This window comes from Hyla sarda, chromosome 4 (assembly GCF_029499605.1).
Source record: "Hyla sarda isolate aHylSar1 chromosome 4, aHylSar1.hap1, whole genome shotgun sequence".
Lineage (NCBI taxonomy): Eukaryota > Metazoa > Chordata > Amphibia > Anura > Hylidae > Hyla > Hyla sarda.
This window is the reverse complement of record NC_079192.1, coordinates 219,750,610-219,773,877: the sequence shown is the minus strand read 5'-3', so window position 1 is coordinate 219,773,877 and position 23,268 is coordinate 219,750,610. Positions and strand designations below refer to the sequence as shown.

General features: G+C 44.8%; 1 protein-coding gene across 7 annotated transcripts in view; it reads right to left on the bottom strand.

Annotated features, from left to right (window-relative positions):
- PIK3CG (phosphatidylinositol-4,5-bisphosphate 3-kinase catalytic subunit gamma) overlaps window positions 1–23,268 on the bottom strand; it is a 191,695-nt gene that overhangs the window by 24,842 nt on the left and 143,585 nt on the right. For 6 of the 7 annotated variants that reach the window (XM_056573579.1, XM_056573586.1, XM_056573580.1 and 3 more), the window contains 4 exons: window positions 10,450–10,515; window positions 4,769–4,994; window positions 3,347–3,450; window positions 2,297–2,443 (listed from right to left, as the gene is read on the bottom strand). In XM_056573579.1, coding sequence (XP_056429554.1) covers window positions 2,297–2,443; window positions 3,347–3,450; window positions 4,769–4,994; window positions 10,450–10,515 — 543 coding nt within the window. The remainder of the gene's footprint in view (window positions 1–2,296; window positions 2,444–3,346; window positions 3,451–4,768; window positions 4,995–10,449; window positions 10,516–23,268) is intronic. The other variant, XM_056573582.1, reaches the window with a different exon arrangement.

The following is a 23,268-nucleotide window of genomic DNA, read 5'->3' as shown; positions in this document are numbered from 1 at the left end:
ATGGGTTCTTCTAAGCAGTTGTCTAGAAATCTGAAACTAAAAATAGTTGACGCTCACAAAGCTGGAGAAAGCTATAAGAAGATAGCAAAATGTTTTCAGATGTCAATATCCTCTGTTCGGAATGCAATTAAGAAATGGCAGTCATCAGGAACAGTGGAAGTTAAAGCAAGATCTAGAAGACCGAGAAAAATATCAGACAGAACAGCTTGCAGGATTGTGAGAAAAACAATTCAAAACCCACATTTGACTGCACAATCCCTCCAGAAAGATCTGGCAGACCCTGTAGTTGTGGTACACTATAAAGAGATACTTGTACAAATATGGTCTTCATGGAAGAGTCATCAGAAGAAAACTTTTTCTACTTCCTCACCACAAAAATCCGCATTTGAACTTTGCAAATGAACATATAGACAAGCCTGATGCATTTTGGAAACAAGTTCTGTGGACCGATGAGGTAAAAATTTAACTTTATGGCTGGAATGAGCAAAGGTACGTTTGGAGAAGAACTGTCCAACTGTTAAGCATGGGGGTGGATCAATCCTGCTTTGGGGTGGTATTGAAGCCAGTGGCACAGGGAACATCTCACGAGTAGAAGGTAAAATGGATTCAATAAAATTTCAGCAAAATTTGGATGCTAAATTGATGTGAAAAAGCTGAAGTTAAAGAGTGGATGGCTTCTACAAATGGATAATGATCCTAAACACACCTCGAAATCCACAGGGGATTACATCAAGAGGCGTTAACTGAAGGTTTTGCCATGGCCTTCACAATCTCCTGACCTAAACATAATTGAAAATCTATGGATAGACCTTAAAAGAGCAGTGTGTGACAGACAGCCCAGAAATCTCCAAGAACTGGAAGACTTTTGTAAGGAAGAATGGGCAAAGATACCTCAAACAAGAATTGAAAGACTCTTGGCTGGCTACAAAAAGCGTTTATAAGCTGTGATACTTGCCAAAGGGGGCAGTACAAGATATTAACTCTGCAGGGTGCCCAAACTTTTGCAGACGCCATTTTTTTGTTTTCTGTTATTTTGAAAGTGTAAAAAATGGAAATAAAATCTAACTTTTGTTGACATATTATAAGAATGTCTAATCTGTAATTTGATGCCTTTTGGAGATTCTTTATGCACATTAATACAAATTTTTACCTGGGGTGCCCAAACTTTTGATCCCCACTGTACACCTATTCATATTTCCTACAGAGAGTTGTGATTGGCAGGAACCATCTGGCCAATGACAGCTCTCTGTGGGAAATAAGAATAGGTGTATATATACGGCAGTGCAGTGGACCATAGAAGAGCGGCCGGCCACATCTATAAATTATACAGAAGGATTGCAACAGACCAGGGGCGATCTGTCAATTAGTACAGGTACTACTACTACCATCATGGAACAGTTTATTCCATGCTGGGAGTAGTAGTACTACCATAAAAAATGTAAAAAATTAAGAAAAAAGTGAAAAACACACACAACATTTTTATTATTGCCATCTACATTTTTAGTGTCCTGCCCGCACACATAAATGAATCCCTGTTTAAAAATTTATAAAAATTTCATTATAAAAAAGATAAATTTCATTAAATACTATTTTTTTCATCACTACTGTATCCCTTTTATAATTTTTTTTTAATGGTACCCTACGAAATTTTATTAAAAAAAGGTATCTCCATCACTTTTTTGGATGCTAAAGCCCAAAAAAGAATAAAAACCGCCTGCAAAAATGCCAGTTAAAACCCACATGGCGTTTTTCTTGGCGTTTTTTTTTTTTTTACCCCCATAGACTTCTATGGGAGAAAAATGCCACGATTTCAGGGGGAAAAAAACACCATATGCTCAACATGCTACAACTTTGCAAAACCACCAAGGAGATGAAAAATGCCAAAAAAAGAGTGAAAAAACACCAAAGGATTAAAAAACACCAAACTGATAAATGCAAAATGGAAAAAGAATTTTGCGTTTTTCCATTGATTTACAGCTAACATCTGGCCGCAATGTTTTTTCAATGAAAAATGCCATTGGGGCCATTTTGGCATTTTTAGGGGGGCAAAACGGCCACAAAAAAAACCAAGTGGAAACTTAGCCTAAGAGCTTTTTACTGAACATGGGTAGAAAAGTTCTATAAAACCTGAAAAATAACCAGTCATTAGAAAAGAAGAACCAGTACTAAATGTGTGCCCTGGATGCCATCCTTTTATTTTATATACATATTCAGTAAAATAAACAAACCATGACAAGACGTATTCTGCAGTAGTATAAGTCAATGTAAAATAACTTTTTAGTTTCACACATTTTACCTGTAAAATAAGCATATCTTGGCGAAGGTCATCTCCATGTTTAAATATTATTCCTATAGTCTCATTTGTCAATGCGGTTGTGTCAGCACATTTAAATTCCAGCCACAGTGGTTTCTTTTTTGAGGCCATTACTTTGCACTTTTCCACCTTTGATAAAGAAAAGACATTATTTAGTATCTCATTAATGGTACTAGCCATCATAATTATGTCTGCTTTAGGCTTTGTAACAAACAAATCTTAAACATATAGCTGGCTATATTACTCATCTTGCTGTCTATGAAGCTATAGGGATATTCCCAACACCAAAGGTTTGTTCACTAGTCAATATATTGGAGCCCCATAAAGAGTTAATGGATTACTGGCTGTGCATACATGGTGTGCTCCATTTAGTCAGGGAACAAGTTTGCACTTATCAGCTTTCATTGCCTATTCTGAATTCTAGACATTATAACTTGGCTCTTGTTAAGTCGCCTAGTTGATCTTTACACTTACACATTATTTATGCTTCCAACATATCATCTCAAGAGCTCCGGTGGAAACAAATGTTTTCAAACCAACTGGTTCCAGAAAGTTAAACAGATTTATAAATTACTTCTATTTAAATATCTTAATCCTTCCCCTTCCAGTATTTATCAGCTGCTGTATGCTCCAGAGGAAGTTGTGAATTTATTTTCTGTCTGACAACAGTGCTCTCTGCTGATAGCTCTGTCCATGTCAGGAACTGTCCAGAGATTTGCTTCTACTATGGACAGTTCCTGACACTGACAGAGGTGTCAGCAGAGAGCACTGTGGTCAGAATGAAAAGAACTACACAACTTCCTCTAGAGCATACAGCAGCTGATAAGTACTGGAAGGATTAAGATTTTTAACTAGAAGTAAGTTACAAATCTGTTTAACTTTCTGGCACCAGTTGATTTGAAAACATTTGTTTTCCACCGGAGTACTCCTTTAATGTTGTTCACTTCACCTTTAATGTTATGACAGAGCAGTGTACATGTTTTATTAATAAGATACAAATGATACTGATAAGAAAAAACAGATATGACTTACAACCAGTGCTCCAGCTCTTAGTCCAGGATCATAGGGTACTCGAAAGCTCTCTGGAAGAAGAGATCCCTGTAGTTTTTCAAGCTTCTGTCGTAGCTGTGTTATAACTTAATAAAAAAAAAAGTACTCTGTATATGAGGGATATTATATAGTTACTAATTTTATAAACTGACATATTCATAGACATATTGGTCTCTGATATGCAATTTAATGAATTATATCTGTTCATTTCTGAATGACAGTACATAGGATGCTGCATAATGCTTATTCTTTTGTAAAAACATTGCTTCTAGAGGAGAATATCTCCATAATTGGTGCCAATGGTTTTGTGTAATGGATCCATCAGGTCTCTGTTTGCCTCCATATGGGCTCCATGCAAATGGCTTTTGTGTGTACATGATGTCTAAGTCTGCATAATATGATATAGTGCAAATATCCTCAAAATTTCTACCTCTGGCTCTAAGTGCATATTCTGTGTGAGAAGATAGAAGGGACAGGCAAGCAGTTTTTATCTGTCATGATGCCACAGTCACTTCTGATTGCAGCAACAAGATGGTCCAATGGCCAGGATAGAAGATATGTCTGTTCTCAGATACTGGAGGTGACCGCCAGCTACAAATAGCAGCCAACATCCATTGTATGTAAAGTTCCTAAGCCTGCTCCATACTCCCTGATCCAACATTTGATGTGCATGTACATCAAGGGGGAATTTATGATGCATCGGACTGGCGTACGCTAATATAATTTTTTTTATCCGTGTATTAGAGAAGAAAGTACAGGCAACTCACCACGTTGTAGTAACTTCGTGTTTATTACTGGGACATGCAGGCAAAGCGGCTCCACTAGTGCGTTAACCGATGACAGCTGTTTCTTTCCGTTCAGGAACTTCAACAGATCGTCGATCTGTTGAAGTTCCTGAACGGAAAGAAACAGCTGCCATCGGTTAACGCACTAGTGGAGCCGCTTTGCCTGCATGTCCCAGTAATAAACACGAAGTTACTACAACGTGGTGAGTTGCCTGTACTTTCTTCTCTAATACACGGATTTGCATTCACCTTGTTACTACTTTAGTACATGAGCACCACCACACGAAGATACGCTGCTAGCTAGAATGTGAACCATTCAAGGGAGAGTATAGAGGGAGAGCAGTGCCAGCACTTCACTTTCTGTTTGGAAGCCTTGTGATAATTTTTTTTATGTAAGCACCCACTGTGGGCGTGGCATAAAGTGGATGGGTGTGACTTTATGGTAAGGGGCATGGTTGCCCCTGTGTGCCCAATTTATTACAATTTACTGTATGCCTGCTAGCATATTTTCCAGGACACACAGCACATTTGTCATAACAGGGCAGCTCATAACCACATAAGCCTTGAAAATATTTTTTAAAAGACTGTTTTTTATCATGGAAAAGTGCACATCATTTACCTTGTGAAGTAACATCATACTTCTCTGCAGAAACACTTTTGATCTCCATGGTGACTTTATGAAGAACCTCTGTAACTTGAACCTGCTTCATGAAATCATTTAACATTGAGGTGCCACAGCCTCTAAGGTAAGCCTCCAGGATTACAGCAAAACGCTGCTGATAATGCATAGACTGCGCTATCTCACTTCTGAGAAACCAAAACAAGAAGTGGCCAATTCGTTTACTCTGCAAACAAAAACAGGTTAAGAATACAAATGAAGTTTATACATATTTTATACATATTTTTATTATCCTGAAATGTGGACTTTGATTTACTAAAGCTATGAGTGATTTTTATCCTTGTACACAAACCTAACTTAGGGGGAGCCCCAGCAAGCCTAATGAGAGGAGGAGAATATACAAACGCCATGAAGATGTTGTCCTATCAGATGGCCTTTTGATAGGCCTTTTTTATCAGGCTGGCAGGGGTGCCAGTGTTTAAAGAGGCTGCAGCGCTCATGCAAATGCTACGGCTTCTTCACAGTTTACTAAGACTAGCACCACAGCCTCTTTAAACAGTTGATCAGCAAGGGTGCCTTAAATTGGACCTCCGCTGATCTGATACTGGTGGCTTACATGGAGGACAAACCATCAATTTTAAAAGGGAGGATAAGGCACTTAAATGGGCACTGTCAGATACAAAAACATTTGATATCTTGTAAAGCATGCAAAAACAATAGGTTTTGCAATTGCTTTAATTAGAAAATTGTCAGTATTTCATACTGAAAAAGCCATTCAAACAACTGCACCCCCTGCCGGCTTGGACACATACTAGTCCTGCTGTGTCCATGCGTCATCACCTATGTCATGGACACACTTGATTGAAAGCTGTGAGTGCAGGGCTCACAGCTGGAGGAAAAATCCTCCCACTGTCATCTTGTGTCCCGCTACTGTCAGTGAGGACAAGCTGGGAGTTGTAGTTTTGCTAATGCTAGAGGAGATTTAACCCCTTAAGGACAATGGGCGTACTCCTACGCCCCCGTTTCCGAGTCCTTAAGGACCGAGGAGTACGTCCTGTCCTTTCCCGGCCCCCCGCCGCTAGCCGAAGGGGAGCCGGTGCCCGATGCCTGCTGAAATCGTTCAGCAGGCATCGCGGCATATCGCCCAGGGGGGGTCATTATGTCCCCTCATGTCGGCGATGGCCGCAGATCGCTGGACAATTCAGTCCAGCGATCTGCGGCGATTCCGGGTCAATCGGGTCTCCAGTGACCCGGTGACCCGGAATTACTGGCTGATCGGGGCCGTCAGAGACGGCCCCGAACAGCCAGAGCTCGCAGGGGTGAGGTGGCACTGGTGCCACCTCACGATCGCCCTGATTCGTCGACCAATCAGGGCGCCTGCTGCGGGTGTCACTCCCGCACCCGCTTCGCCCCTCTTCCGGAGGACGTGAGCGGGTGCGGGACGTGCACCCCTGGTGCTGGGGATCGGGGCCCCAGGAGCGACGACGGCGGCGGCGGCGGGACTGACCTGTGCGGCGATCAGCAGCAGCAGGAGGTGAGTGACAGCCTCCTGCTGTTGCTTAGCAACAGCTCCCAGCATGCAAAAAGGGCATACTGGGAGCTGTAGTTATGTAGTTAACAGGAGGAGGCAGACCACCACAACTCCCAGCATGCACTTATGGGCATGCTGGGACTTATGATTTTGCAACAGCTGGAGGCACATTCTTTCTATGGAAAAGTGTACCTTCAGCTGTTGTGTAACTACAACTCCCAGCTTGCACAAACAGCTTAAGTGCATGCTGGGATTTGTAGTGGTGCATCTGCTGGTTGCATAACTACAACTCCCAGCATGCCCATTGGCTGTCGGTGACTGCTGAGAGTTGTAGTTTTGCAACAGCTGAAGGCACACTGAGTTAAGTAGCAAACCAGTGTCTCTCCAGCTGTTGCATAACTACAATCCCCAGCATCCCCAGCCAAAGTAGTATGCCTCCCGCTGTTGCATAACTACAACACCCAGCATGCCCTTCCGCTGTCCGTACATGCTGGGGGTTGTAGCTTTTGCAACAGCTGAAGGCACACTGGTTGCAAAACACTGAGTTTGTTGCCAAACTCGGTGTTTCACAACCTGAGTGTCTCCAGCTGTTGCAAAACTACAACTCCCAGCATGCACTGATAGACCGTACATGCTGGGAGTTGTAGTTTTGCAACAGCTGGATGTCCCCCCCCCCCCCCCAATGTGAATGTACAGGGTACACTCACATGGGCGGAGGATTACAGTAAGTATCCGGCTGCAAGTTTGAGCTGCAGCAAATTTTCTGCTGCAGCTCAAGCTGCCAGCGAGAAACTACTGTGAACCCCCCGCCAATGTGACTGTACCCTAAAAACACTACACTAACACACAATAAAATAAAAAGTAAAAAAACACTACATATACACATACCCCTACAATAAAAATGAAAAACGTCTGGTACGCCACCGTTTCCAAAACGGAGCCTCCAGCTGTTGCAAAACTACAACTCCCAGCATGCACTTATAGACCCTACATGCTGGGAGTTGTAGTTTTGCAACAGCTGGATGTCCCCCCCCCCCCCCCCCCAATGTGAACGTACAGGGTACACTCACATGGGCGGAGGATTACAGTAAGTATCCGGCGGCAAGTTTGAGCTGAGGCAAATTTTCTGCCGCTGCTCAAACTGCCAGCGAGAAACTACTGTGAACCCCCGCCCGTGCGACTGTACCCTAAAAACACTACACTACACTAACACAAAATAAAATAAAAAGTAAAAAACACTACATATACACATACCCCTACACAGCCCCCCTCCCCTCCCCAATAAAAATGAAAAACGTCTGGTACGCCACTGTTTCCAAAACGGAGCCTCCAGCTGTTGCAAAACAACTACTCCCAGTATTACCAGACAGCCACTGACTGTCCAGGCATGCTGGGACTTTTACAACAGCTGGAGGCACCCTATTTGGGAATCACTGGCGTAGAATACCCCTATGTCCACCCCTATGCAAGTCCCTAATTCAGGCCTCAAATGCGCATGGCGCTCTCACTTTGGAGCCCTGTTGTATTTCAAGGCAACAGTTTAGGGTCACATATGGGGTATCGCCGTACTCGGGAGAAATTGTGTTACAAATTATGGGGGGTATTTTCTGCTTTTACCCTTTTTAAAAATCAAAAATTTTTGGGAAACCAACATTTTAGGTAAAAATATATATATTTTTTTTACATATGCAAAAGTTGTGAATCACCTGTGGGGTATTAAGGTTCACATTACCCCTTGTTACGTTCCCCGAGGGGTCTAGTTTCCAAAATGGTATGCCATGTGTTTTTTTTTTGCTGTCCTGGCACCATAGGGGCTTCCTAAATGCGGCATGCCCCCAGAGCAAAATTTGCTTTCAAAAAGCCAAATGTGACTCTTTCTCTTCTGAGACCTGTAGTGCGCCAGCAGAGCACTTCTCACCCCCATATGGGGTGTTTTCTGAATCGGGAGAAATTGAGCTTCAAATTTTGGGGGGTATTTTCTGCTATTACCCTTTTAAAAAATGTAAAAATTTTGGGAAACCAAGCATTTTAGGTAAAAAACATTTTTTTTTTAACATATGCAAAAGTCGTGAAACACCTGTAGGGTATTAAGGTTCACTTTACCCCTTTTTACGTTCCCCGAGGGGTCTGGTTTCCGAAATGGTATGCCATGTGTTTTTTTTGTGGTTCTGGCACCATAGGGGCTTCCTAAATGCGGCATGCCCCCAGAGCAAAATTTGCTTTCAAAAAGCCAAATGTGACTCCTTCTCTTCTGAGACCTGTAGTGCGCCAGCAGAGCACTTTTCACCCCCATATGGGGTGTTTTCTGAATCGGGAGAAATTGGGCTTCAAATTTTGGGGGGTATTTTCTGCTATTATCCTTTTTAAAAATGTAAAATTTTTGGGAAACCAAGCATTTTAGGTAAAACATTATTATTTTTTTTTTTACATATGCAAAAGTCGTGAATCACCTGTGGGGTATTAAGGTTCACTTTACCCCTTGTTACGTTCCCTGAGGGGTCTAGTTTCCAAAATGGTATGCCATGTGTTTTTTTTTTTGCTGTCCTGGCACCATAGGGGCTTCCTAAAGGTGACATGCCAGCCAAAAACCATTTGACGCTCCTTCCCTTCTGAGCCCTCTACTGCGCCCGCCGAACAATTAACATAGACATATGAGGTATGTGCTTACTCGAGAGAAATTGGGTTTCAAATACAAGTAAAAATTTTCTGCTTTTTACCCCTTGCAAAAATAAAAAAAATTGGGTCTACAAGAACATGCGAGTGTAAAAAATGAAGATTGTGAATTTTCTCCTTCACTTTTCTGCTATTCCTGTGAAACACCTAAAGGGTTAATACACTTATTGAATGTCATTTTGAATACTTTGGGGGGTGTAGTTTTTATAATGGGGTCATTTATGGGGTATTTCTAATATGAAGACCCTTCAAATCCACTTCAAACCTGAACTGGTCCATGAAAAATAGCGAGTTTGAAAATTTTGTGAAAAATTTCCAAATTGCTGCTGAACTTTGAAGCCCTCTGGTGTCTTCCAAAAGTAAAAACTCATAAATTTTATGATGCAAACATAAAGTAGACATATTGTATATGTGAACCCAAAAATGTTTTATTTTGAATATCCATTTTCCTTACAAGCAGAGAGCTTCAAAGTTAGAAAAATGCAAAATTTTCATTTTTTTCATCAAATTTTGGGATTTTTCACCAAGAAAGGATGCAAGTTACCATAAAATTTTACCACTAAGTTAAAGTAGAATATGTCACGAAAAAACAATCTCGGAATCAGAATGATAACTAAAAGCATTCCAGAGTTATTAATGTTTAAAGTGACAGTGGTCAGAATTGCAAAAAACGCTCTGGTCCTTAAGGTGTAAAATGGCCTGGTCCTTAAGGGGTTAAGCAGACAGCGTACTGAGGGAGGGGGCGGAGACCTGCACAGTGAGGCCACACCCCCTACCTTTGAGAGGAATTCAGACTAGTGAGCTAAATTAAAAGTGTAATAAAAAAATAAATAAAGGTGCTAGACACATAAAAATTAGATGTACATGGTCAGGATTAGGCACTGAGTTATATATTTAAAAAAAATTGTTGGATCTGACGGGTACGCTTTAAGCCTTCATACAGCTGAAGAGTGCAGTTCCATATGAATGTACCTCTAAGTCTGTCCCTTAGGAAAGCAGCTACACCCTGATAATTCTAGGGTTTATTGCTTGGCAGTTTACCTTGGTGTAGAAGTGAAAATTGACTTATGTATGGACAACCTAATGAAGATTTTCATGTGCTTGATGATGCTTTCGAGTGCAATAGATCAGCTATGAACAGTGACGCTGGCAGGTGGATAAATACCCTTCCATACCTTTCTCTAATCCCAGCAGTATCCAGTGCCAATATACTCTCATTCAATACATTCTGTAACTCCTATTCAAGTGAATGTTGAGCAATGCATGCTTGTCTTGTTTTTCACTAGCAGGTGGGACAAAACCCATCCCTTTAATGAGTTCTAAGCAGATTTCAGCTGCAGGATGCTGAACAGAAAGTGTTTTATATGACCAATTGATAAATCATAAAATACTATGTCAAACTGCTTTATTAAAATGACAACTAATACCTTGTTTATATAGAATTAAAAGTATGTATTAATAAAAAAAGATATCTTACCCTTAAGGCACGTCTCAATAAAAACCTGGATAATGTGCTGTCATGATATGGCTCAAACTTAACAGCCTACAAATGAGAAAAATATGTTTGTTTACCCATTTTAGATTATAGAGTTGTATATATGTCTGCAATCCATGTAACGGTCATTAAAAACTGCAGGAAAGTAGGAATACCATTGTTATAGCTTGCGTTATACCACTTTGATGAGTGATTAAGATGGTGGTATAGTGATATGATCTTTTTTCATAATGCAAGACTAAGACTCGTACCAACTAAACTACAGGCATTTGCTGGCCCATATAGATATTCAGCTGTCAAATTTTTATTGGTGATGTCTCACCTCTTTTTTTTTTTAAACACATTTTATTGAAAATTTTCATATATATAAACAACGAAACAATGGTGCACTGTCCAAGTACAAAACAGGAGAAGGATGTGCACTCTGCATGTAAAAGAGAGCAAATCAGACATCAAGGTTATCACAGAATAAATGTCCGCATATATTACTGAAAAAAGAACAACATATCAGGGTCAGGAAGGGAGTTGTGAAGCCCCAAATGTATTTCCCAAGACCCCCAGACAGTACCATTCTGTTGAACTAAACGTTTTTGCAATGCGTTTGAACTAAGCGGTTTTTCTGGGGCTGTGTAATAAGAGATAATAAACACTACCATTTAGCAAAGAATTTGACCGTGTTTGTATTCTTATGATGTTCTGTGTCATGTCTGTCAATTCCACAGAGTAATTTAAGTTGTGTAATTACCATAGGAAGAGTGGGGGTGGTCTGGGACAGCCAGTTGGCAAAGATGCATCTAAGTGCAACCAGAAGGACAATGTGCACCATCTGGGGTACCTTGAGAAGAGGTTGTTGGCTTGAGTCAGGGGGTCTAAATTGATGGAAAAATAAAGCCCTCATTGTATGGGGTAGTGAAATAGTCCAGTTGTCCCTAATGTAAGATTGTATCTGACGCCAATACGTCTCAGGATGAGAGCATGTCCATACTACGTGCCACAGATCAGTTAATGGGGTAGAGCATTTGGGGCAGGCAGTAATGCAGTCCGGGAAATCAAGGGAAGGTAAAATATTGAATCCATATAGAGCCCTGTGGGCCAATTTGTAATAGGCTTCACGCCATCTCTCATTAATATTACAGTGGTGGACAGTATTCCAACTGTTCAGTATGCATTCGGAGATATCGTCACCTGGCACCCAGGTGGACCAAGAGGAGAAAATAGTAATCCAGTCCAATTTAAGGAGCGCTCGCCTGAGGGATGGGTATATCATTGATATCATTTGTCTAGCTCGTGATCCCTAGCCTCACCTGTCAGATGACGCAGATGGGTCTATAAAGTGCCAAGCTGTTGTCAGACCCTTCCCTTCCCAGGTCAAACACCTGTGATGGAATGCTCTGAGGGAATTCATGGTGTTTCACCAATGGGAAGTGTTTGGATACCATAAATGGCAAACCGAATAATTTCCGGACCTCCTTCCATGACACTACCGTGTCTCGCAACAAGATAAAACGCTTCACCAAGGGAGGAAGCTTCGAGTAAGATGTATGCAGAAGGGCTGCCAGATCCCATGGGGCTGCCAGTTCCCTTTCTAGGTCACAGATGGCATGGAAGGAGGAGCCGTGGATCCAATTGTAACACTCATGTTTCTGAAGACAGGAACCCAGGTGGATGTGGATCAGCTGGACCTGTGTGGCAGATGACTCGGGGCTTTCCAGGGAGCGGAGTCTAAGGTGCCGCTGGTTTTCATCAGAGCCCGCCGGAATGGGTAAAGGCTTTAAGAGTCCTGCAGGACCAAACAAAATCAGAAACATCACGTTCAAGATGGGGCCACCAGTAATGCCGGGAAATAAGAAGTAGAGTCTTGCGTATTCCAGCATGTCCGGCTGTCAAGGAAGATTGACCCCATTTCAGGACCTTGCGTCTCAATCTGGTGGGCACAAAGGATTTTCCTGGAGGAACTTGCTGAATCTCGGCAGGAGCGGCAGGAATCAAACGGTCAGGAGGAATAATATGCCTAGGCGTGGAGTCCAAACCAATGATGTAAGAGGAACTGGAGAGAGCATCAGCCCTGATGTTCTTGTCTGCTGGACGGAAATGAATGAAGAAGTTGAACCTAGAAAAGAACAGTGACATCTTGCCTGGCGGGGGTTCAAACGCTGAGCAGACTGAAGGTATAGAAGATTCTTAAGATCGGAGTAGATGCTGACCGGATGAGAAGAACCTTCCAATAAATGTCGCCATTCCTCCAAAGCTAGCTTGAAAGCGAGGAGTTCACGATCTCCTATGGAGTAATTCCTCTCAGCAGGAGAGAATGTCTTGGAGAAGAACCCACAAGTTACACTCTTGCCCTTGGTGTTTTTCTGAGTGAGAACGGCACCCGCTGCAATAGATGAGGCATCAACCTCCAAAGCAAAGGGCATCTCCGGATGAGGTCTTGTAAGCACGGGAGCAAAGGCAAACGCAGACTTTAAACGGGAGAAGGCCTCTTCAGCCTCTTGAGGCCAAGATTTAGGATTAGATGCCTTTTTAGTAAGGGCCACAATAGGATGAAAAATGTGGGATAAACTGACGATAATAGTTAGCGAATCTCAGAAAGCGTTGAATAGCACGTAGGCCCGACGGACGAGGCCAATCCAATACTGCAGACAACTTATCTGGATCCATCTGCAGGCCCTGATGAAATATGTTGCTCCTCTAGGTTGGAAGGTATACGACAACACAGGTGTAGAGAAGATCACGGAAGATATCATTGACGAACTCTTGAAAAACGTCTGGAGCATTGCAGAGACCAAAAGGCATTACAAGATACTGAAAATGTTCGTCAAGAGTATTGAAGGCCGTTTTCCATTTATCTCGCTTGCGGATACGAATGAGGTTATTTGCACCACGTAAGTCCAACTTGGAGAAGACCTTGGCACCACGTAGACGGTCAAAAAGTTCTGAGATAAGAGGTAGAGGGTAACAGTTCTTGACCGTGATTTTGTTAAGTCCCCTGTAGTCAATGCATGGATGGAGTGAGCCATCCTTCTTCCCTACAAAGAAGAAACCTGCTCCAGCAGGAGAAGAGGACTTACGGATAAATCACTGGATATACTCAGCCATGGCTTTGGTCTCAGGAACTGATAGAGGGTATATCCTCCCACGAGGAGGAGTGGTACCAGGTAGAAGATCAATAGGGCAGTCATAAGGACAATGTGGAGGCAGAGACTCAGCCTGTTTCTTGCAGAAAACGTCAGAGAACTCTTGGTAAGGTGGCGGCAGGCCAGGTAAAGGAGGAAGACGAGATACAATTTTACGCAGAACAGGTTGGAGGCAAAAATTTGGACAGGATTGTCCCCAGTGAATTTATTTCTTTATGTGATACTCCCACTTGTATGACGAGAGATTCAGTACGGAAGTGAACCTTACAGTCCAGATTTTGTCCATTAACAGAGGAGATGAACAAGGGCTTGGCAAGCCGAGTAAGGGGAAGATGATACTTGTGGACTAAAGCCGCATCAATAAAGTCACCTGCTGATCCAGAATCCAAAAATGCTGTAGCGCTGAAGAAAGACTTGGCAGAAGCGAAGACTTGTACAGGAATAATTAGGCGTGGCGAGATGGTATTCACACCCAGGGACACCTCTCCCATGTACCCTAGGTGCGGGCGAACTGTACAGTCCTTGAGTTGGCCGGGTTGGCACAATGCAAACACAAATTTTCATTGCGTCGTAGTGACCTCTCCTGTTGCGTAAGAAGAGAATGATCTCCTTGTATAACCTCTTTGGCAAGAGGCGCAAGAAACTGAAGAGGTGGACATTAAAACACGGGTGTTACTGGGGCAGATTTCCTCTCTAAGCGCAATTCCTCCTGTCTCTCGGCAAAACGCACATCAATGTGTGTGGTGAAGTGGATAATTTCTGTCAAAGAAGATGGAGGATCACGTGCTGCAAGGGCATCTTTAATACTGCTTGACAGTCCTTTTTTGAATGTGGCACACAAGGCCTCATCATTCCAGGCAAGTTCAGAGGCGAGAATGCGGAATTGGACCGCGTAGTCACCAACGGTAGAATTCCCTTGACAGAGGTTTAGCAACGCCATCTCAGCTGAACAGGCACGTGCGGGTTCCTCAAAGACACTGCGAAATTCTGCCAAGAATACCGTGAAATTGGAGGATACTGGATCACCATGGTCTCAAAGGGGTGTAGCCCAAGCCAGGGCTTTTCCAGACAGTAGACTAATGACAAAGGCCACCTTACTACGTTCTGTCGGAAACAGTTCAGACATGAGCTCCAAGTGCATGGAGCACTGTGTAACAAAGCCTCTGCACGACTTGGAATCCCCATCATACTTGGAAGGCAAAGGCAGGCGCAGCTAGGAGCCAGAAGACACTGCAGGAGCTGGAGGTGGGAGTGGGCCAGATTGTGGTACCTGCTGCTGTTGCAAGGCCAAAAGCTGTTGCATCATGGCTGAAAGTTGAGAACATTGCTGCGCCTGTCAGGCCAACTGCTGCGACTGACGTACCACACTGGAGGGAAGATCTGTGACTTCAGGCAGGGGTACCTTATCAGGATCCATGGCCGGATCTTACTGTAACACTCACGTTCCTGAAGACAGGAACCCCAGTGGATGTGGATCCGCTGGACCTGTGTGGCAGATGACTCGGACCATACCAGGGAGCGGAGTATAAGGTGCAGATGGCTTTCACCAGAGCCCGCCGCAAAGCAGGATGGACTTGCTGCGGAAGGCGACACCCAGGTCACTACCCCTGGTACGGCTCGACCACACAGGCGGCTGAGAAGATGCAAGGCACAGGAGGGATAAGGCAATTCGTAGTCTGGATAGCAGAAGGTCAGGGCAGGTGGCAAAGTAGCGTAGTCAAGACATAGCAGGAGTTCAGTAGGCAGGCGGCAGAGGAGCAAGGTCAAGTCACAAGAGCAAGAGATCTGATACACGGCAAGGCAACACAGAGGAAAGCTTTCTCAAAGGCACAAGACAACAAAGATCCGGCAGGGAACTAAGGAGGGTGGAGGAATTTATAAATGAACCACAGGTGGATTACACTAATGAGCGTACTGGCCCTTTAAATCTTAAAGCTTCGGCGCGCGGGTGCCAAAGGGGACACACGTGCAGGAGCAGAGAGGCAGAGGAAGAGAAACACCTGGAGAGTGACGGACTGGGGCTTGCATGCAGGCGCGTCCCGCGATGCGAGTCCCAGCCCCGTCGGCAGCAGAAGGTAAGGGGACCATGCGCTTAACGTTTGCGCTTGCGTTTCAACAATAAAGGTAAGGTTTGTAAGGGGTAAAGGAGTCTGGCAAAGCTTATCATTTTCATTAAGTGACATTTTCCTATAAATGAGAGTGGAAGTCCCCCCCATTTGTGTAATTCAGCCTTCAGCATTCATAAGTGATAGAGGAGGCCATGCTAACATCCATGTCTAGAACATCTGGGAGCCAATGCGGCCAGAAGGATCCCAATGGAAGCAGTTCTGATTTAGAAACGTTGATTTTATAACCAGAGAATTTCCTAAAAGCGGCTAAATGGTCAAGAATGCTCTGTAGGGAGGCTGCCAGATCGTCAAGAAAGAGCAAGACATCATCCACAAACATAGTAAGTTTCACTTCTCTCTCCCCCACCTTAATACCTGAGTATATGTCCGAGGACAGAAGAGGGGGAATGGAGCCGATAAAACTCCCAGAGTGTGAATTCTAGCCATGGGGGCAGCATAGACACCCGAAATACAATTACGAAAGGGTCCATGTAAGCCTATTTTGTCCAGCACCAGCCCCAGCCAGTCCCAACGAACATTGTCAAATGCCTTTTCAGCATCCAAGGTTAGCAATGCCAGCTGTTCCCCTGGAAGGGGCTGGTGCTGTTAACAGTCTAGAACTGCCATAACTGTTCTGAGATTCATAGTAGCCAATCAGTTCCTAATAAAGCCCACCTGGTGGGATCCGATCAAGGTCCGGCATGAAGCGAGACAAACGGTCAGCTAAAATGTTGGATAATATTTTAATGTCTTGATTAATTAAAGAAATGGGGCGGTATGAGCCTGGGTCACTAGCGTCCTTACCTGGTTTTGGCAACAATTTTATGTAAGCTAAGGAGGCTTCCTTAGATAACGATCTTGAGGTCTTAATTTCCTTAAAGGGGTATTCCGGGTATAAACATCTTATCCCCTATCCTTTGGATGTCTGGTAGTGGGGGGGGGGCCCGCTGCTGGGACCCCCGTGATCTCCCTGCAGCACCCGCATTCTATGCGGGGCTGCGTCTCTAGTTTCGGAAACCTCTGGGTTTCCGGGACTGGAGACGTGACGTAATGCCACGCCCCCTCCATTCATGTCTATGGGAGGGGGCGTGATGGCCATCATGCCCAATCCCATAGACGTGAATGGAGGGGGCGTCGAGTGACGTCACATCCCCAGTCCCGGAAACCCAGAGGTTTCTGAAACTAGAGACGCAGCCCCGCATAGAAAGCGAGTGCTGCAGGGAGATTGCGGGGGGTCCCAGCAGCGGGCCCCCCGCGATCAGACATCTTATTCCCTATCCTTTGGATAGGGGATAAGATGTTTTTGCCTGGAATACCCCTTTAAATACGTCTCTTAAGACTGGTGAGATCTGAGTTAAGAGAGATTTATAAAATTCACCCAAGAACCCGTCTGGGCCCGGTACTTTACCATTATGCAGGTTCTTAACTACACATTGAATCTCTTCCTCCATCAACAGGGCATTAAGAACTTCCCTCTGGTCCTCCGTCTGCGAAGGGAGATTCAACCTCCTCAAAAAGGCTTCACCAGCGGATAGGTCAGAGGGAGAATCCTGGTAGAGAGAGAATCAGATACAAATTTGTTAATACTATGTTATTTTTTTTTTTTAAAGTATACCTGAAGGGTTCCTGAAGTGCGGTGATATGGGAGGGGGTAGCTTTCCCTTTCGCCAAGCGGGCTAACAAACGCCTGACTTATTCCCTTGTCTAAAGAGATCGACTTCGAATTGGGAGCATCTAAGGCGTTCCTTCCTGTCCAAGCATAGTTCAAATCGGGCTCTAGCAGCTTTCCACTCTTCCCTATTTTGTTCGGTTGGGGAACTAAGGAAAAGGGTATAAACATCCCTCAGGCGGGCACTAGCTTCATAAAATTTTGTAAGCGAGGTGCTTTTTAATGTAGACATTTGGGCCATCAACCGACCACTAACTACTGCCTTCCCGGTTTCCCAGAACAATATCGGATCAGAGTGGTGGGCAGAATTATGCACCGTAAATTATAACCACCAACCCCGTATTTGTTCAACAAAGGTTTAATCTTTGACGGGAAGGGAAGTGCCAGAGAATGTCAGTTCTCTTAGGGCAGGAAGGATAAAATCGTAGACATAAAGGGGCATGATCCGATAGTGTCAATTCTCCAATGTCCACCAAGCAAACTTTAGGACAGAGGTCTTCTGTAGTCAAAAAATAATCTATGCGAGACCATGAAGAAGTGGGTGGATTCCCTATCATCAGGGTGAGATAGTCGCCAGCATCCCACAGTCCAAATTGGTCTATAAATGTGGGGAGAACGCAATCCCTACTACGCACAGGAATCAAGAGAGGGATAGAGCTTTTCCTGTCGACTAACGGGTCAAGTACCGTGTTAAGGTCGCCCCCCAGCAATTTATTCACCGTCCCATCATTCTGTAACCTAGCTGCAAGGTCTTTAAGGAAGCTTTTGTTCTCTCCATTGTGGCCATAAATATTGTAGATACTAAGGAGCTCCCTCCTGTGTTCCAGTTGTAGGTGAGAAATCCTACCCTTGTCGTCTGCGGTGTGGGAGATAAGCGTGAATGCAAAAGGCTTGTGTATCAGTGTAAGAACCCCTGCTTTCCCATCTTTGGCCGGCAAGCCATAGACATGCCCAACCCATTGCTGCTGCATCCTAAAGAAATCAGTTGCAGGGAGATGGGTTTCCTTAAAGGGGTACTCCACCCCTAGACATCTTATCCCCTATCCAAAGGATAGGGGATAAGATGTCAGATCGCCGCGGTCCCGCTGCTGGGGAGCCCCGGGATCGCCGCTGCGGCACCGCGCAATCATTACTGCACAGAGCGAGTTCGCTCTGCACGTAATGACAGGCAATACAGGGGTCGGAGCATCGTTATGTCACGGCTCCGCCCCTTGTGACATCACGGTCTGCTCCCCTGAATACAAGTCTATGGGAGGGGGCATGGCGGTAGTCATGCCCCCTGCCATAGACTTGCATTAAGGGGACGGGCCGTGATATCACGAGGGGCGGAGCCATGACGTCACGCTGCTCCGTCCCCTGTATCGGCCGTCATTACGCACAGAGCAAACTCGCTCTGTGCAGCAATGATAGCGGGGTGCCGCAGCGGCGATCCCGGGGCTCCCCAGCAGCGGGATAGGGGATAAGATGTCTAGGGGCAGAGTACCCCTTTAAGTAGGACAGCGTCTGGGCGGAATAGTTTCAGATAGTGTAAAAAGAGTCGTTATTTCTGTGGAGAGCGTAGACCTTTAACATTCCACGAGACTATAGTAGCCATAAGGACGACTTAGAGTGGGATCTCCCTAGGGAGATACTAGCAGATTAGCCAACAGTGTGTGGAATATGAAGGATACAGCAGCGATGAGTGAGGCAGATTCCCTCCCCTAACAAAAAAAGAAATATCATGGAATATGACATAAGACAGATAAGACAAAGTAATGCACCATAAAAAATACAGTAACCCATCCCTGATGCCAGCAAATAGACAGTGAGGCCAAGAAAGAAACAGAAAATAAAAATAAAAACAATACATGAACAATGAAAAACCCAGGAGATGCCACTGGAACATCAGCACTCTTTAATCAGGTAAAGGACCTCCTATTTTCGGACGACATAGGGAACAAGGAAGTAAAACTATTAGGAATTGAATGGTCACTCCCCCCCCCCCCCCCCAACCTAATCTATGTGAGATGGTCCCTCTCACCCCGAGAGACTACAGTATGTGCAATGACATTTAGCAATATATGTGCATATAATCCAAATAAATGAATGAGACCCCCTAAGACCATTAAGCCCTGGACAACAGATGCAAAAAGAGAAAAACCTGAAATACATCCATGGGAGCTCAGTTCCACTAGGAGTGTGGAGGCAACAGCGTGAGAGAGTCAGTAGAAGGAGAAGACTGCCGGTCCCTTCCATATCTGCGTCTGGGAGGGAGATGACGGCTTTGACGGTGTCTCGGGCTGGGTGAGTATGCAGAGTCCCTGGTGGCCGAGCGGGAGTGATGAGTTCCTCTTGGTGAATGGGACCTGCGGGCAGGGGTCCGTGCGGATCGCTGTAAAGAGGAAGACAGGAGCTGGTCCAGCTAAGATGAGGCTGCTTCTAGAGTTCCGTAAATGCATATAGTCCCGTCAGGGTGGAAGACCTGCAAAATGGCAAGGTACTGCAGCTGGAACCGATATTTAGCTTTGAATAGTGAAGTAAAAATAGCACTAAAGGCCCTCCAGCGCTTCGCCAGCTCAACGGAGAAGTCCTCAAAAAGTAACAGGCGCATGCCATTAATCACCATGGGTCATGACAGGTGGCAGTAAGCTTGCAGTATTTCCACCTTATCGTTGAAGTCTAACAGATGTAGAATAACCTGGCGAGGATGGTTCTCTAGTGCTGCCGGTAGCCCGCGTGACGTAGCTGGAGCAGGACCAATTCTATGGGCTCGTTCCACCCGGCAGGGGTGAGAAAGTCCAAGGGATTTAGGGAGATTATGCTCACAGAAGTGTTGCAGATTAGGGGGCATTACTGTCTCCTTAACCCCCCAAGATATGCAGATTATTGCACCTAGAGCGGTTCTCTAAGTCCTCAAGTTTTTCACTCATTCTGGCTAATTCTGATTCAGCAACCTGCAGGCGTCACAGTCTCCCCATCTTCTAGTTGGGAAGTTCTTTGTTCCATTTCAAGTAAAAAGATGGAGTGATCTTGCACTTCTAATTGCAGATTCTGTAGGGTGGCTTTACGGACCTCCTCCACTATGTGTTGCACATTTGGGGTAATACAGAGCACCACTTCTTTGGCCAGGCGCTGATAATCTATATGTATAGGGGCCTCTGAGGGCATGGGAGAGAGTGCATCCTTGGGAGCTGCTTGGTCATGGGTGCCCAGGGGAGAGGCTGGTACCTTATGTAGGAGGTCAGCCGGCACACTGACCTCCACGGCTGCCTCTGAGTCCATCCTTCATTGGTGGCAGTGCAGGGATCCCTGGAGAGGCTGCTGCTGAGACTGTCGCCATGCCACGCCTGTGCATAGAGAGCGGGCGGTGCAGATGTTTGAGAGCCGCCGTGCTGAAGAAGGCGCTCCATGCCCCGGCTGTTGCTGGAGCACAGGGAGCCGCCGGGACCTTCCGCCGCCAGTGTCTTCCCCGTTACTGAGCAGTAAGGTGCTGGGGGGTACGGGAGCTCATGTCAGAACCGGAAGTATGTCTCCCCTCTTTTATGCTGTGGGACTCTATTTAAACCATTAATTCAATTACATTAAAATATATATTTTTATTGTTTTGTATACCTATGGTATTGAAGACTTCATTTTTTTTTTACAAAGGTTGTAGTTAGTTCATTAGAGCATTTTTTATGATATATGATAAATATAGGCAGTATCTGGTACTGATGTTTAACACTAATCCCTACATATGATGTGGCAACAACACTGGAGTATCACTTCCTTGTTTCCCACACTGGTTTGTAGACATTTATAAAGCAGAGTAAATGGCTTATTACCAAATTACTGTGGCCATTCTGCATAAGGAATGATTTAACTCTTTCAGATTCATTCCTCTTCCTGGGAATAAGTGTGAGCTACTTGAAGGTGAATGCAGCATCCCTCTATATTATGCCATTTACTTAATATCCTTCTGTTACTAGCAGATCATAAACTACAAGAAAATAGACAAACACATCCCTGCAATAACAGAATTTAGCTCACTTTATGCTGACTTGGTGGCAGAGGGAACAGATGAGCAAATGGAAGGAACAAAACAGCAGCCTGAGCCAGGAGGTAGATTTCAGACTACCTCAGATTCCCAATAGGCAATGCAGCTATCCCAGAGCTACAGAACACAGTTATGGCACATTAGCATAGCCTGTCATGAAGTTGCTTAAGTCTTTCACTGAAAAACCATATATCAAAACACAACTGATACTGAAATGGCATACGAGTCCCACCAATAATAAACTACAACTCCCAGCATGCACGGTCTGTCAGTGCATGCTGGGAGTTGTAGTTTTGCGACAGCTGGAGGCACACTGGTGAGGAAGCACTGAATTTGTCTGTTACCTAACTCGGTGTTTACTCACCAATGTGCCTCCAGCTGTAGCAAAACTACAAACTCCCAGAATGTACTGACAGACAGTGCATGCTGGGAGTTGTAGTTTTGTAACAGCTGGAGGCAAACTGGTGGGGAAGCACTGAATTTGTCTGTTACCTAACTCGGTGTTTCCTCACCAGTGTGCCTCCAGCTGTGGCAAAACTACAACTCCCAGCATGCACGGTCTGTCAGTCCATGCTGAGAGTTGTAGTTTTGCAATCGCTGGAGAGGTTTGTGCACCCGCCCCATGTGATGGTACAGGGTATATTCACATGGGTGGGGGTTTACAGTGGGTTTTCTGCTGCAAGTTTGAGCTGCGGCAAATTCTCCACCGCAGCTCAAACTCCCAGCGGGAAACTCGCTGTGAATCCCCGCCCGTGTGACTGTACCCTAAAAACACTACACTACACAAAGTAAAACACTACATATACACATTCCTACACAGTTCCCCCCCCCCTCCCATCCCCCATAAAAATTTTAAACGTCTTGTACAACAGTGTTTTCAAAAAAGAGCCTCCAGCTGTTGTAAAACAAGAGCTCCCAGCATTACCGGACAGCCATTTACTGTCCAGGCATTCTGGGAGTTTTTCAACAGCTGGAGGCACCCTGTTTGGGAAACACTGCTGTAGGGTATATGTGGTGGCGGAGGCAATTGTAGTGCTTGCATCTGAGTCCAACCCTGTGAAAATCCCTAATTTAGGCCTCAAATGTGCATGGCACTCTCTCACTTCAGAGCCCTGTGGTATTTCAAGGCAACAGTTTAGTGTCACATATGGGGTATTTCCGTACTCGGGAGAAATTGTGTTACAAATTTTCTCCTTTTACCCCTTATGAAATGGAAAAGTCGGGGTCTACACTAAGGATCGACCAATATCGATTTTTTAGGGCCGATACCGATAATCTGTGGAGGTTAAGGCCGATAGCCGATAATTTATATCGATCTTCCGGTATAAATTATCGGCTATTTCTCTCTCCTCCCCCCCCCCTGAAGCCGCTGCGGGATCATTGATTTAAAGCGGACGCTTTAAATCAATGAACTGTAGCGGCTTTTGCGGTGCCAGAGACCGCCGGCGCCACTTTCTTCTCCCCCCCTGCCTGTATAATGCCCCCCTGACTTATAATACCCCCTGTCCTGTGCCCCTCATATATAATGCCCCATGTCCTGTGCACCTCACATTTAATGCCTCCTGAGGGTGCAGAACAGGACATGGGGCATTATATATGAGGGGCACATGTCAGGGGGCATTATATGTGGGGGCACATGATGGGGGCATTGTATGTGAGGAAGACAGACATGGGGCATTATATGTGTGGGTCACAGGACATGGGGCATTATATGTGGGGGTCACAGGACAGGGGGTATTATGTATGAGGGGTACATGACGGGGGGGATTATATGTGGGGGCACATGACAGCCCACCCCTGTCATGTGCCCATATAATGCCCTCCTGACTTATAATACCCCCTGTCCGGTTCCCCTCACATATAATGCCCCAT